This window comes from Natator depressus, chromosome 11, assembly GCF_965152275.1.
Source record: "Natator depressus isolate rNatDep1 chromosome 11, rNatDep2.hap1, whole genome shotgun sequence".
Classification (NCBI taxonomy): Eukaryota; Metazoa; Chordata; order Testudines; family Cheloniidae; genus Natator; species Natator depressus.
Genome location: NC_134244.1, coordinates 13,777,757 through 13,794,215, shown reverse-complemented (window position 1 = coordinate 13,794,215; position 16,459 = coordinate 13,777,757). Strand labels below are relative to the sequence as shown.

General features: G+C 43.0%; 1 protein-coding gene across 1 annotated transcript in view; it reads right to left on the bottom strand.

Annotated features, from left to right (window-relative positions):
• Positions 1–431: 431 nt before the first annotated feature.
• SCTR (secretin receptor) overlaps positions 432–16,459 on the bottom strand; it is a 30,277-nt gene continuing 14,249 nt past the window's right edge. The window contains exons 4-13 of the mRNA XM_074966794.1: positions 9,556–9,659; positions 9,081–9,178; positions 7,907–8,039; positions 6,549–6,702; positions 6,390–6,450; positions 4,212–4,281; positions 2,273–2,364; positions 2,018–2,156; positions 1,791–1,832; positions 432–614 (exon numbers count right to left, since the gene is read on the bottom strand). Of these exons, the coding sequence (XP_074822895.1) occupies positions 432–614; positions 1,791–1,832; positions 2,018–2,156; positions 2,273–2,364; positions 4,212–4,281; positions 6,390–6,450; positions 6,549–6,702; positions 7,907–8,039; positions 9,081–9,178; positions 9,556–9,659 (1,076 nt within the window). The remainder of the gene's footprint in view (positions 615–1,790; positions 1,833–2,017; positions 2,157–2,272; positions 2,365–4,211; positions 4,282–6,389; positions 6,451–6,548; positions 6,703–7,906; positions 8,040–9,080; positions 9,179–9,555; positions 9,660–16,459) is intronic.

Below are 16,459 nucleotides of genomic sequence, written 5' to 3'. Positions count from 1 at the left end.
ATCCATTGTAATTGGTGCTCTTTAATGAACATAGCCAAGTGCTACAGATGTCATCATTTCTTAGTTTACCTAGCCTTGTCCCTCCTCGGATATGGCCCAGGCACCCCATTTCAAATGTTTGCAGCTTTTCTTCCAGATGCTTTCTCAGTACCTTCAAGTAATGTAGGTACAAGGAATGTTGTATATAATCTGGTTTTAGTTGTCATGGAACCGGAAGGGAGGGGAGAGGAAAGAGCAGAATCCTTGCAAAATAACCATAGTAGTAAAACCGCTATACAGGATATAGACAAACAGATCTGCTGCAAGAACAGTTGACAGAGGGCCAAGTTCTGCTTTCAGCTACATTCAGAAAGTTCCTGGTGCAGACCATGGGAGTCGGTGCAGCCCATGTGTGTCTTAAGACAGAAGTAGCCTGGACTGCACTTTGTCTGCTAAATTACACTTGACTTCTGGATAGTCTGCCTCTTTTGCTCTTGAGGGCTGGGCTTCATCATCTGCATCACCTGGGTGAAACCACTTCCTCCGTTACTGGACGAAGAGTTGAGGTGCTGATTCAAGTGAATGTGTTGGCTTAAATGCCACTGCCTCCATTTTCTGTGAATTTCCAATTGAACCTAAGCAGTAAAGTCACAGAACATTTTGGTCAGTGAGTTTGTGTAGAACCTTGCATTTTTGCAGGGAATCAACACAATGGGAAAAGGAGAGACAGTTCCCCTTACCCAAAGTTTATGTTTGTTCCACCTGAGGTACTCTTTATCTAACCCCGAGTTTAAGAACAGAGGAAGGTACTGGATATTATTATTTTATTGTATTGCGGTTAGAGCTGTTTGGGAATTTTCTGAACAAATGTTTTTTCTTCAGAAAAGGGTAAGGGTCGGTTTTGACAAATTTCCCATTTTTTAATTGTTTTTAAGTTTCTAAATTATACAAACACCCTGTTTTGACATTTTCAGAATGAAAAGTTCCCTTTTTGTGTTTGAAATGGCTTTTTTCATTCAGAAATTTAAGTTGATTTTATAATTTCTTTTTTCAAGGTTGATATTTAAGGGAAACCATTTTGATTGACCTGATCCAAAATTGTTTTTCAGATTTTCAATTAGTGAAAGTTTGAGATTTTGACTTTTCGGCTAGATTTGGGATGGGGGAAAGTTTTTGAAATCTCAAATTCTCTTGGGATGGGAAAACTGTTTCCGACTCTGCAGTAATTAAGGTAGCACCTAGGACTCATAGTCATGGACCAAGACGTCATCGTGCTAGGTGCTGTACAAAGACAGTCCCTGCCTCAAAGATCTAAGATGACATCATTTATTTGGACTCTAATAAACCTTTTGATACATTCCCTCACAAGAGGTAATGAAGGGAACTAAGCAGGCATAGGCTGACAGGCAAAGTACTGTTGTGTATTAGAACCTAGTTTAGATGCAGATACCAAAGTGTAGGAATACCTGGTCAGTTTTCAGTATGGCCAGTGATTAACAGGATGCTCTCATGTTCCCTCCCAGGCCTGGTGTTTAATAATCTGGGGAAAGGGTTGGGGGACAAAGAGGTGGCAAAGTTTGCAGATGGTACATACTTACATAGGTTACTCGAGTCTAAAGAAGACTGTGGGGAACTTCAGAGGTGAAGCTAGGCAAATGGGCAGCAGGCTGACAGATGAAGTATAAGGGGATTCACATGCGAAGGAATAATTTGAACTAATGCTCATTGCTACTGTAAGCTTGAGCCTGTGGAGGTGCCTTGATAGGAGCTTAATAGGAGCTTAATAGGAGCTGTGTATGCAGAAAACTCACCTCGCCATTGAGAAAACAGTACAGCACAGCCACAATAAAGCCCTGTAAAATAACAGAACCATATCAACCAGGTTTAATATTTCGGGGACAGTTTTTCCAGATTAGAATTGATTAAAAAAAATCCAAAAGCAGATCAAGTATCTTGCTTTTACTGCTGCAGAGGGGATATTAGAAAGGGAGGGAAATGTCCTTTCTTTGATTAAAAGGTTATAGATGTCAAATATCACCTGGAATGATCCGAGTGCTAATTCAAAAAACAACTGAATTTCCATCGTGCCGCTGTTCACGTCCTCAGGGAAAAAAGCAAAGATGATATAGTGAATTCCAAAAAGGGGGACGAGAAGGAGTGTCGATTTTGCGAGTCTCCTAGGAGTAGAAATAAACAGGAAGATGATATCATAAAATGGGAGAAAAGGGAACTATTTAAAGGTGAGGTGTTTATATATATATATATATGTTTAAATAGTGAAGAGATAACCTACTTGTATTGGTTGAAATCATTTCCCCTTCCTTCTGGCGATCTGAGCTTTCTCATTAAGATTCTTAAAATATTTACAAAAAGAATGAAATTAACCTGTAAAAACAACAAACATGGATGACAGAGGTCAGACTACTGAAATCTCTTATTAGCAGCGCATTGCTGTGCTCTGCACAGGACCTGCAGCCTGGCTTTACCCATCTGATTTAACTAACTACATTAATCTCTAGGTGCCCCTAGAGAGTGACATTCACCTATGTATCCCTATTTTGAAGACTTAAGCAGCACATAGGCCCTGTGCTATCCCTCTGCCAAGGGGTTAATTTCTTCCAGACCCAACTAAATAGTGGACAGGATTCATTATCCAAACTTCAAGACAAATCACCAGAGAAAAGGGAGGTGATGCACACTGGCAAAATGAATAGTTGCCACAATTTTCAAATATCCCCTGTTCAAAATTTGGCTTTTAGGGGGCCAGCTGATTGCCCCGGCTTGATTAGACACAGGTGAAGATGTTCAGAGGAAGCCATTAAAATTATCCTTTGACAATCATTGTTACAGATACCATTTGTTCTGCATATAGGGGATCTTAGATACTGGATCCACACTAACTACAGGCAAAGCAGGGTTCATAATGGTAACCATTGTAGGAGTGCTTTCGTTTTCGTTTCCGCAAGGAGGAAAGCCAACTAAATATGCTGATCTGCTTCTTGGGAAGTAGGAAAGGGAAGCAATCTCTTTCTCTGTTCATTTGGCCTGCAGACAAAGAGTAGAAATAATATGATCTAGTCAGATACAGATTCAGTTCTCCTTTCTTGGTAAGGAGGAGTGTAGCCAGACTGGAGCATGGAGAAATAAAATTCAGCTTATCTATGTTTCACATCACATCTCCCAATGTGGATACTCTGTGCTCCAGCCACTATGCAGCTAGCAACCCATTAATTTACTCACCTGCAGTGGCTTCTTCATCATGCCACTGCACTGTAGCTTTTAACCCTTTCCTACACATACTGTATTAAATATAACGGGCTAAATTTTTGGGGTCTCAGGTTAATTTGAGTAAACATGAAGGGGCACCTTTTTGTGTTTTCCCCAGTGGACATTGCAAATAGGAATGTGCTTTTGTGCGATGTAGATTTGTTAAATGAGTGATTCCTTATTTTTATGCATTAAAATATTATTGCATTGCCATGTATGTGAGCCATCTTCATAGCTGTGCTTTTTGCTGCTCTAGGAGAGACACCCCCCCTCCGCCCCAACACACAGTTAAGTTTGTCACTTTATCGCAGAATTTCCTGACCTGGCTGTAATTTAAATCTCACCCCATCTAGTATGAATGTAGGTTGTTGCAGTCAATGAAAAGAAATGCTGTGGTCCTGCTAAGTTTTCTGATTGGCTTGCCCAGTTGTCCCGCCTTCCGTTCATCTTTCTGGGGTCAAGAGAGTTGAATGGGTGTAAGTGAGGGCAGAATTTGGCTCTGGATTCATATTGAAAAGCTAAAACTGGTGGCCGTGTGGTCTAAAGCAAGCTGGTTGTGGTTTTGCTGAGCGAGGCAGTGTCAGAGCGTAGGCAAAACGACTGTTGTGCTGAAAGCTTCGGCCCTTTTGTTTCTCCTCCAGAGCCTCCCAGGGAACAGTCCAAAACAAGCTTCCACAAGACAGTTGAAGTTCATGTGAAATCAGCAAGATGTGGAAACCTGATCCCCCTTAGGTTTTCGCTTCTTGGAAGGGAGCTCAGAGCTTTCTTTGTAAAGTTAGCCCTAAGGTATTAGTTAGAGATGCTGACTCCTACTAAGCAAAAGTCACTGAGGTTGTATCACACCAGTTAAGGCACAAGTTTAAAATCATTTGATAGACCATTTTAAACCATATCAAGTGGGTGATCTTTGATTTCACAACATTTGGAAATGCACTTTGCAAGCACTTGTTACAGAACAGACTCACAAAAATAGACAGGACTACAGGGCCTCTAATGATCCACCAGACAGCAGCATTGGTATTAATGTCCCAACACCTGTAATAATAATAAGAAAAAAAAAGATGTACTCTTTAGATCCCCAAATGCCAACTGCTTTCACACAGGGTTTTTAATTTCTTAGCTCTTCTAATAGGTCTCTATTCACAATATTAAATAATTTCCATTCTACTCCTGCCCCCACTAACATCAGTGGCAAAACTTCAATGAGGTTAGATTGCATCTGGACTAGCCAAATGACATATAGCCCTTAAAATGAAGTACAATCCTATTTATCCAAAAACCTTGCGGAAAACACCTGAAGCCATCTGAGAAACGAGGTTTCATTGTTCTTACAAGTCAGCTACAAAGCCGGGCTTTGAAATGGCTGTGCTCCAAGTCTCTTCCTAGAGTGCAAAAAGAGAAGGCCAGGTGGCTTTAAAGGGCATCCACTAGGTTTGAAAAACCTGGCTGCCTTTGTAGACAAACCCTATTTAAAAAGAGTTTAAAATCATTTTGTGCATACTGAGTCCCTTAGTGCCATCTGGCAGAGGGCACATCATACAGTAACTCACATCAGGCCAGACACACTCATTGCCCCAACACGCTATTGTCATAATCTGTTTCTAAAAGGTGTCATGTAAGGTATCATACGCAAACCAGTAACACACCGGTCATTAATATCATTGCACCATGTACGTACAGGGGGTTGTATACAGAAGTATGGATGTGTGCTGGAAATATGTTCTTAAAACATGTTTTTCAGACAGTGCATAAGCCCAGCCTATCCAAGACAAAGGAATGTTATTTCACCATTTTTGTGTGCCTCCAGTGTAAATGGAGCCAGGTAATACCACAAGGAACAATGAAAAGTACATCTGCATAGAAGGAAAACAAAGCCATCAAGCTAAACAACCAGGCCGGGGGAGGGGGGGAAATACCGCTTAATGATCACAATGGGGGATGGAACTGGAACCCCAGTAACTCTTCCTGGCTCTTGAAACAGAGACAACAGGCTTTGGGAAATATAAGCAGAAGAAGAGCCTTTTTGGCATCTATCACCTAGGGGACAAAGGGGAAGCAGCGCCCTTACAGCTCATCAAACATGGATCTTCTTGGCCTGAAAAACCAAGACCAGCTGCAACTGACTATAGGGGAGAAAACCTGCTTAGGCAAAGATTGTAACTTGCTGAGGTTTTAGTCATAGAAAGTGTTTGGTTTTATTGCCCTTGTAACCATACCTGTGTCTTCTAGTGTCTTCTAGTCCTACCAAGTTCCCAGCCAATGGGAGCTGCAGAGCTAGTGCTTGGGGCAGGGTGGGGGCAGCATGCAGAGTTGTCTGCCGTGCCTCCGCCTAGGAGCAGCCGGGACAGGTCGCTGCTTGTGGGGAGCCACCCGAGGTGAGCGGCCCCCAGATCCAGCACCCTGCGCCCTCTCCCGCATTCCAACCCACTTCCCTAAGCCCCCTCCTGCACCCAAACTACCTCCCAGAGCCCATGCCCTGCACCCCCTCCAAAACCCCAACCCCCTGCTGGCTCTGCACCAACCGGACTATAAACCGGAATTTCAATGAAGATCAGAAATGCCAATTTATAGAGCTTTCCAGTTGGTGAAGTGCTGGATAAAACAGCTTTTACCGTATAATGGAAACCACTTCAAGCTGGGGGTGCAGTAACCAACACCTATGCTGGTGTGTGCTCTGCCTCCTTGGAAGCAGTGAACTTAACTTCTGTAAGGGTCCAGTGAGAGGGACTGGATGCTGCAGGAGGGATGGTTGTGGGCTTTGGTGTCACCCTTCATGGAGTAGTCAGGCTGGTGGAAGGCAAGATGAGATCCCTGTGCTATGAGTAGGCTGCTGGTGTCAGGGCTCTGAGCCAAAGCTGCATAGCACCGAAGTTCCCAGGGCTACTGGGCAAGTGGTGACAGAAACCCTTACCAATCTGAGTGAACCCCCTAAGGTCACAATTCTCAATCAGGGTTTAAGTATCTGCACAGCCTTCAGGTCCGAACTGAACCTCAGCAAAGTGGAATTTGATTCAGTAGGGTTAAATAGTAATAACAGCTGACGAGGCTTTCAATGGGAAAATAATCTATGCAGCTGCCTCTTATACATTTATGTTGCATGTTCCCCTATTGAGTAAAACTTGTATTTAATTAAAATGGCTTACCCTATATCTTCACATAGGTGCCTGGCAACGGACCATGATATAACAAATATGGTTGGGGTGCCTGCAATGGAAAATCCAGTTATTGTTCTATAAACCACTCACAGATAAATCAACAATCACCCAACCATTATTCTGATTGAAAAGATAAACAAACAGTACCCCATCCCAGGGCGATGAACCACCAGAAGAACTTCCTTTCCGAGAAGAAAGAAACAACCAGAAGGGTGTGGAGATACAGTCCCTCTACAAGAAGCCAACTGTAGTTAGCCATGATGCAATACTGAAAGAAGATCATGACGAGTTTACAACCAATCTGAGGAAACAGAGAGAGTATCATTTGCTTGTGCTGTATCTCCATCTACCTTCCTGCAGAGAGTCAGAAGGTAAACATGGATGCACAATCATTTTTGGTATCCAACATTGAAACGGATTGGTGGGCTTACTCCAGATGTTGACAGGAAAGGAAGTGGGGGTCCAGTGGGTAGGGGACTTGAGAAAGGTGGGTTCACTTCCTTACTCTGTCATAGACTTCTTGGGCTGGGCAAGTCACTTAGTCTCTCTCTGTCCCACATCTGTCAAACAGGGATAATAACCGCTCAGCAGTGTTGTGAGGCTAAATACATTAAAGACTGTGAGATCCTCAGGCAGTATGGTAATGGGGGCTGTATAAGTACCTAACAGAGTTGCCAAATGCTAGCACTCGCTGGTCCCTTAATTTGGCAACCTCAGTAGAGAGGCCAAGGATTGTATGGATCATGAATATGCAAAAGAGCAAAACCTTTTCCCAGCCTACTGGGTTGAAGCCCATCTTCATAGCTGACAGGTGATTAGAGTTCCATGGGTTTGGGGTGGGGAGGCTGAACTGGGGAGCAGATGTAGCACTGACTCTCTTTCCAGGGCCTCTACCCCCTTGGAAGGGGGAGGGACTAATGCATTGCTGCAGAGGAGGAAGCTTATGGCTTTGTGCCTCCTAAGACAGCCATGGATAAGGGTTTCTTGCCTATGCAAGTGAGCTAAGGGCAGGCTCTGCATGGTCGAATGTGTGCTCCCTTTTCCTCTTCTATGTGGCCATCTCCCACCCAATCACACAGACAGAGGAAAGAAAGCCTGTGACATTCTGCAAGATTCAGCTCAGAGGGTGATATCCTGGCTTCATCAAAATCAATGGCAAAACTCTCATTGACTTCAATGAACCAGGATTTCCCACAAAGCACTTCCCCCATCTATTTAGATTCTTCCTTGGGAGGAGAGAATAAAACCGATGTCTAGCCCAAACTTGTAAAAAGATGGTGAGAATTTCAGCTTGACACAATTAACATGCACAATAAAGTGACAAGAGGGAGAGAGAGAGGTGCTTTTATATAAGAGAATGCTTTCTTCTCCAGTAACTCTCTATGTTAAGGAAAGACCAAGGAAGTAGGCTCCCTTTCCTGCATCAGCATTTCCTTACAAACTGCCTTGATGAAATTCCAGTGGAAGGGTAGGGAACTGAAGATTCTGGAAGTCTGGGAGTTTACCGTGTGTGCCCCGCAGTAGTTAACGTCCTCAGAAGAAAACAAAATGGTGTCTTTGATTAAGTTTGACAAGGCTCGGAAAATGAAGGACGTAAACAGATGCATGTGGATGTAGTTCCTCGTACAATGGAGTCTTCTGTACCCAAAAGAGAGAAATCTCATGAAATGATGTTTCTAGAGAGGGGATAGCTTATTGATGTAATCAGGTTTCAAAGACCTAGGCTCCTAGGGCCTACAGATTCAAAGCTTAGCAGAATCAACTTAGCCCTTTGTCCTTCAAAGGGACATCAGTGTTAATTCCATGCAATTTACCCGCCCTGAGGGGTTCCTTTCGACAAAATCTGAAAAAACAATGTCATGTCTGCTCTTACAGGGAAGATATCAGGGCACTGCTGTAAAAGTCGAGGGTAATATCTGTAATATCTCTGGCCAAAATTTCCCCTCCCCACACATTTTGAACTGTGATGTGTGCCAAGCTGCTGCCCTCTACCCAGAACTGGTTGCACATCAGTGCTGCTGTCTAGATTCTGGTCTTGTACCTGCAAACCCACTATGTGCTGAATCCCCCGGCAGCCAATGGGAAATCTGTGCCTGGAGAGCTTGCAGACTTAGGACGGACTATAGTTTGCAAAGCATTTTGGGTCCCGAAGCACTTTACTGATACATTATTTATGATAAATGAAGTTTATTTGGTTGAGTAACCAACAAAATCAAGCCTCCGAAGTACATAAATTATACATGGCCAGGGCTCAAATTTGTACTCTGCCATGCTGGTAAAAATCTGAAATACTGGACTGCAGCCAATAGAGTTACTCCAGATTTAGGCCCAAAAAAATGCACTTAAAGGAAATTTAGGCTGAATAGTGAAGGAAAAGCTTCCTGCGGGTGAGAACTATTAAAATGTGAGCTAGTCTCGTAAGGGAAGACATGGTGGCAGCACCAATCTTGGAAACCAGGCTGGCAAAAGCACAGAAAAAACATACTACGGGGAAGAATCCTGCGCTAACAGGAGATGGACTACTGACCCTGAGTGCATTTCCAGCCCCGATTTCTATAACAATTTTGAAAATTTCACCATTTAAATTCTTCTGAAAGCAAACAAAGGAATGTGGGGCGTCTCTGAATTAATCAGCAGTTCCGAACAAATTCAAACAAAGAGCCTAGAACTTCCCCTCACCTAAATGAGGCCAGGATTCCTAAGGCTACTGTCAGAGTCCCAAGGGAGGTACTGTATCCAACTGTGTACATGGTCTTCAGCTTCATGAAGTAGACGCGCTGTAAAGAGACAGACATTTGAATCTTCGCTTTAAGTTTTAAATATCTCCTGGTAATCAGCCCATTTTGACGTGTTAAGAGAAGAGCATCCACTTTCTTTCTTTGTATTGTTTCACATTTATATTTTTTTTCATAAACATGGGTATTCTACTTTTGGGGAAGGCGTGTGGTGTGCAAACTGGAGGATCTTCTGGGACGGATGGATAGACAAACAATCACATACACACAGACACCTGACTACCGCCTGACTACCAATCTCACACTTGAACCGCAAACACCATCCTTTCTCTCTGCTACTAATTTGGAATATCTCTCCCCCCAGGTCATTGTTTCATGAAGCAACAAACTGTAACTTACAAGCAATAAATCAGACTCACTCTTTCCTCATTGGCAGTGTCATTCACGTCATAGCCACAAGCAACATCGGGTCTCGGGAATGTCTCTGACCAACCTTCACTGGTGCAGTTTCGATGCACAAAACCTGTATTGTGACAGCAGTAACAAAGCAAGGTGTAATGCCTCCCGACTGTACCGGGATGATTATTCCACCTGCTGATCAGTAATAACGGCAGTGTTCCAACAGCATGCAGAATAGTTCCCTTCTCGGAGTGCAGACAGCATAATACAGGTGAAATGCAGCCATCGGTGTGAGCATCTTTTTTATGTAGCTTAGTAGCTGAACAGAAGCAAAATGAATCATCTGAGTGTCTAAGAGGGCTAGGAGCCTCATCCAAAGCCCAGTGAAGTCAATGGAAGACTCCGTTGGCCACAATGAGCTTTGGATCAGGCCTACAATCCTGTATTAATGAAGTTAATGGGAGTTATGCTGTTGGCTGCTTCAGTGGGAGCTAGACCAGGCCCTACAGCCCTATACTGTTTGGCTGTGGGCAACACGGGAGACTGCTTCTCTGCATGTGTGTCTTCACAACAACTGAGATCCTCTGAGGTGTTCTGACTAACAGTGGGTATTCACCCACGGAAGCTTATGCTCCAATACGTCTGCTAGTCTATAAGGTGCCACAGGACTCTTTGCTGCTTTTACAGATACAGACTAACATGGCTACCCTTCTGATACTTGAGTCCCTAGTCTTGAACATCGGGGAGCTGGAGATGTGATTCTCAGCCATAGACATTGACTCTGGAGTTCGGGGACTGAGTCTGCTAACCTTTAGGGGCCCAGTACAAAGCCCACCAATTCTTCAGGCTTTTTTCTCAGGGTAGAGAGCAGGGGAGAGAATTATGTGCATAGTGCATGCAGTTTATTGATGAGGTGGTGAGTTAATTATATTGATATTTGTCCAATGTATTGTGTGTTTTTCATGATATTGTTCACGCATCCGGGGACAGTTGCGAAGGGTGCATTTTACTAATTGAAACATAAATAAGCAAAGCTGTTCTGTACATCTGGTGTTTGCTGGTTTGTGTTCTGGGAACAGCAAATCTGTGACTCATTGCACCACAGATTCATACCCCAGAGAAGTTTGACATTTTCCTGAAGATCCCTAGCTCAGAGGTCTGATTGCTTATCTCTGACTGATGAGAGGATAAGATGTTTGATTTGAAGCAGTGACTACTCTTGCCCCTTTTTGACTTGAGAGGCTAGTTAAATTTTAGGGCCCTCAGGATGCTCCAGCTGGAACTAGAAACTGATGGATTCTGGTATTTTTCCTTGTTTAGCCACAAGAAGAGCACAAAGTCCTGCTCCTCTGAACACAGGAGGAACCAGAACCAAGAGGAGCAGTCTTCTAGCTCACAGCCCCAAGCCTCCATAGCTAGCAGACCCAAAAGTTTGCGCTCTCTCTCTCTCTCTCTCTCTCTCCAGCCCCTTTCAGGGTCACACTGCACTCACTGGCTAGCTGGCTGCCTGACTCTGGCTCCCCCCACAGCCTCTGCCTATGCCTCTCCCTGTTCTTTGTCTCTTCTCAGTTTCCATATGTTCTCTCACACGCCTGGTCACACCCAGAGGAACCCGCCACGCACCTGGTGCTAGTTTCTGGGCAGATTCTCTTTTTTATGTTTTAGGTGTGGCCCCTGAAGTGTTTCTTAGAACTATCTTAAGTGAAGGGCGTGTTTACACATCAGTTTGAAAAAGGTTTTAACTCAACCACAACAAGGTTTTCCCCCAGCTCATCACAGTACAAACAGTGCCTCAGGTCTGAGGGCTCTGTTCAGTCTGTATGAAATCACTGCTGTGATTTTGAATGATGGCTCATCTCTTCCCTTAAAAACCCAACCGTGAGTGTGTATATTTTGTGTATTTTTAGGGGATTTACAAGGAAAACACATCTGATTTGTGCGCATGTGTGCCAGCAGGAGGGGAGAGCTTAGTCCTGTGGAATTATAACATGGATATGAGTCCTTCTTACAGCAGTAAACCATATCTGTGTATTTTCTACCATGTGGAAAAAGAGCAGCACCTGACTGACTGTATTACCAGTCTGTTGAGCAGCCGGCTTCCAGGAAGAACTCAGTGTACAATCTGAAGTGTGATGCATTCCTTGAAACTTACATACCCAGGAATGTCCCTCAGTAGTTTTTCCCTAGTGAGCATGCATATGTATGGATTTTACATACATTAAGTCACAAGAGGCTGGGATTTGCAACATAATCAAAAGCAATCTACGTGTGGAATTTCTAGAGAACCAATCACGCACTGAATGTGTTCAAATTTATTGATGTCATAGTGCTCACACTTGTATTAGGCACCTCAGAGTACAAGAAAAAAGTCCTGGTCTTGGCCTAGACAAGCTACAAGCCAACATCAGATCACCAGAGAAAAGTATCTCTGACCGGTTGCCGCTATAGCCATCTAACCCACATGGTGTGCTGAAGAGAAACGTATTTTTGCCAAGAAATAAAGTTTGGGTGATAGGAATAGCCATGTGCAACTGTCAGCCAGAAGCGACCACTGTCTCATCTACTCTAGAGCTAGGGGGTGAAATACTGGCCATACTGAATCAAACTCCCAATGGCTTCAGTATGGTCAGAATTCCATGGATGCCAACCTCAGCAGCAACCATTCTCAGGATAAACCCACTTGCTCTTCTCCATCTCTTGTACTCTTCCAGTGCAGAGACATGACTCAGAGGGCCATATTCAGCTCCTCAATGACCGCAGCTGGTTCCTGACAAGTTTTGTTTTCCTGAATGGTATCACATGGTTTCTATTTTTCCAGTGATTCTAAGCTAAGCTATCACATTTTTGCAGCGGGAGAGTCTGGCAAGATCCCTCCAATACTCAAGGGAGAGAAGGAAAAGCAACTAAGATGCACACCGTGGGAGATTTTGCACTGGCTCATGCCCTGTGGCACCCCATTGGAGTCAGCAGTATTGTTTGGAGAAAAAAATCAGCACAATATTTGGGCTGCTGCGCCAGACTGGACAATTCTGATATACTGACAGCCCCTCCACATTTTGTTCTGACTTTACTATGCCCCTGGAAAAAGGCTGTCACTTAAAGATCGGGTGGAAAAGAAAGATGCCTGAACCAGGCTTTGAACTCCTTGGGTGGCAGGTGTTAGAGATGTGCCAGATATTAGATTATTATTTACTTTTATGGAAGCCTTGCTCTAGCTAATGTCTTTGGAAAGGTCAGGTTTGAATTTTGAGTCACATTTTTCTAAGTTGTGCTGCAGCACAGCAGCAAAAAGGAGAAGAAGGAGCATCTCCTGACAATCCCCATCTTCCCCATCGCCTCCCCACCCCATCCTTCCCTCTCAGCCTGCCTACAAAGTCGAGCACAAGTGTCCTTGACTGTAGAAGCAGACTGTGGTGTGTTTCTGTCAGACAGAGATAAGCAACATTAAGTTAAACCAAAATGCCGTGCTTAGAAGCGGGACTAGAAGTGTGCCTATATCTGACAACCCAGAGTAGGAAGAAAGGCTCTAAGTGTGTCAAAGAGGACAAGACATGATAAAGGGGTGGGTGTGTGCACAAAAGTGCAGAGCTTTAGATGCTTAATCAGGAAGGAAATTTAATATTGATGTACATGAGTATTGTTTTAATGATGGTATTTGATTTTTAGGAAATATTTATATTTTCAGGAAATCACGACATGCTCTCTTTTATACTCTGCTGAGACTCCATCCCGAATGCGTGTAAGACTCAACATTCAGATCTGGATCTGACCTTCATTCAAACAATATTTGGGTCCTGACTTTTGTTTCAGCTCATTACACAGGTGGGGATCAGCCAAGATATTTGTGATGCAGATACAGATCTAGATCCCAGAGCTGCGGGATGTTTAGATCGAGGATTTGGTTCAGACCCATCTGTGTCCCTAACATGTGATTCCTTTGTATTTGTGGATATCAGTATTCTTTGTAACTAAGTGGCTAAGAGAGCAAACTTTTGGCAGTTGTTTTTCTTTCAAATAAACAAATCTTCTGTATATTTGTTTTTCCCCTTAAAATTGCATAAGACAGGGCCGTAGGCATTTTAAGAGTTTGAATGTATGAGTCACAAACAAATCATAGTATATGTAATAGAACAGAATGTAGCTGCATTGGAAATAAACTGTTGTTGGTTTCAACCCAAGATGCTAAATGAACAGAGTCAATTTTTTTTTAATGTTAGTGGACATTGTCTTGTGATTCTGTTTTGAACCCATTCACTTTGATCATTGCTTATTATTAAAAAGAAAAGGAGTACTTGTGGCACCTTAGAGACTAACCAATTTATTTGAGCATAAACTTTCGTGAGCTACAGCTCACTTCATCGGATGCATTCAGTGGAAACTGCAGAAGACATTATATACACAGAGACCATGAAACAATACCTCCTCCCACCCCACTCTCCTGCTGGTAATAGCTTATCTAAAGGTTTCAGAGTAACAGCCGTGTTAGTCTGTATTCGTAAAAAGAAAAAAGAAAAGGAGTACTTGTGGCACCTTAGAGACTAACCAGTTTATTTGAGCATGAGCTTTCGTGAGTTACAGCTCACTTCATTGGATGCATCCGATGAAGTGAGCTGTAGCTCACGAAAGCTCATGCTCAAATAAACTGGTTAGTCTCTAAGGTGCCACAAGTACTCCTTTTCTTTTTTCTTTTTAGCTTATCTAAAGTGATCACTCTCCTTACAATGTGTATGATAATCAAGTTGGGCCATTTCCAGCACAAATCCAGGTTTTCTCACCCTCCGTCCCCCCACACACAAACTCACTCTCTTGCTGGTAATAGCCCATCCAAAGTGATCACTCTCCTTACAATGTGTATGAAAATCAAGGTGGGCCATTTCCAGCACAAATCCAGGTTTTCTAACCCCCCCCCCCCCAAACACACACACACAAACCCACTCTCCTGCTGGTAATAGCTTATCCAAAGTGACCACTCTCCCTACAATGTGCATGATAATCAAGGTGGGCCATTTCCAGCACAAATTCCAGGTTTTCTCACCCCCCCACCCCCATACACACACAAACTCACTCTCCTGCTGGTAATAGCTCATCCAAACTGACCACTCTCCTTACAATGTGTATGATAATCAAGGTGGGCCATTTCCAGCATAAATCCAAGTTTAACCAGAACGTCTGGGGGGGGGGTTTGGGAAAAAACAAGGGGGAATAGGCTACCTTGCATAATGACTTAGCCACTCCCAGTCTCTATTCAAGCCTAAATTAATAGTATCCAATTTGCAAATGAATTCCAATTCAGCAGTTTCTCGCTGGAGTCTGGATCTGAAGTTTTTTTGTTGTAAGATAGCGACCTTCATGTCTGTAATTGCATGACCAGAGAGATTGAAGTGTTCTCCGACTGGTTTATGAATGTTATAATTCTTGACATCTGATTTGTGTCCATTTATTCTTTTATGTAGAGACTGTCCAGTTTGACCAATGTACATGGCAGAGGGGCATTGATGGCACATATCACATTGGTGGATGTGCAGGTGAACGAGCCTCTGATAGTGTGGCTGATGTTATTAGGCCCTGTGATGGTGTCCCCTGAATAGATATGTGGGCACAGTTGGCAACGGGCTTTGTTGCAAGGATAGGTTCCTGGGTTAGTGGTTCTGTTGTGTGGTATGTGGTTGTTGGTGAGTTTTTGCTTCAGGTTGGGGGGCTGTCTATAGGCAAGGACTGGCCTGTCTCCCAAGATTTGTGAGAGTGTTGGGTCATCCTTCAGGATAGGTTGTAGATCCTTAATAATGCTTTGGAGAGGTTTTAGTTGGGGGCTGAAGGTGACGGCTAGTGGCGTTCTGTTATTTTCTTTGTTAGGCCTGTCCTGTAGTAGGTGACTTGATTATCATACACATTGTAAAGAGAGTGGTCACTTTGGATGGGCTATTACCAGCAGGAGAGTGGGGTGGGAGGAGGTATTGTTTCATGGTCTCTGTGTATATAATGTCTTCTGCAGTTTCCACAGTATGCATCCGATGAAGTGAGCTGTAGCTCACGAAAGCTTATGCTCAAATAAATTGGTTCGTCTCTAAGGTGCCACAAGTACTCCTTTTCTTTTTGCGAATACAGACTAACACGGCTGTTACTCTGAAACCTGCTTATTATGAGTGACTTACTACAATTCGGACGCTCAGTATATTAAGGGCAAATTAAGTTTAGAATTGCTAGAGTTATGGTTTCCCCTTCCTTCAGATAGCAGAATGCACCCATGATTTCAGATAGTAACCTTTGGATGTACGACCTCTGTTCCACTCCACTAACCTTCCAACTTTGATATGTATGCTACTGTTTTCTACTGGACAGACTAAATATTGGACCTTCTCAAGTGTTAGCAGCTCCCTCTAGTGGCTGAATTAGTGGCCATGCTTTTAGCATACAGTGGCTTGTGCTTTTCCAGCCAAAAATCATCATGAGTAGAGCTGTCTGGGAAATGGTTTTCCCACCCCATGAGAATATTCAACATTTCAAAAGATTTCCCCATCCTGAATCGGGATGAAAAGTTGATTTTTTTTCAAACTGAAAATTAAAAAAAATCAATTTGGGTCAACTGAAACATTTTGTTTTGAAAATTTCAAACATTTTATTCCAATTTCAACCTTTTTTCTCTTCTTTTTTAAATTAGGTATAAAATAAGTTATATTTTCATAAGCCTTTTGAAATGAAAAACCAAAAAAACGTTCTTCATCCCTGTCTGAGCCTTATGGATCACCAGAATAAAAAAAGAGAGTAGTTAGTTTTATTTTTGTTTTTAGTCAATTTCATTTTCAGGCTGTCCTGCATTAGTACAATGATGAAAATATTCAGGCTGCAAACTCCACTGAATTCTGGTCACTGGCCTTTAAAAAAATATGGAAACATTTTTTCTTAGTTTAGGTTTTCTAAAAACGA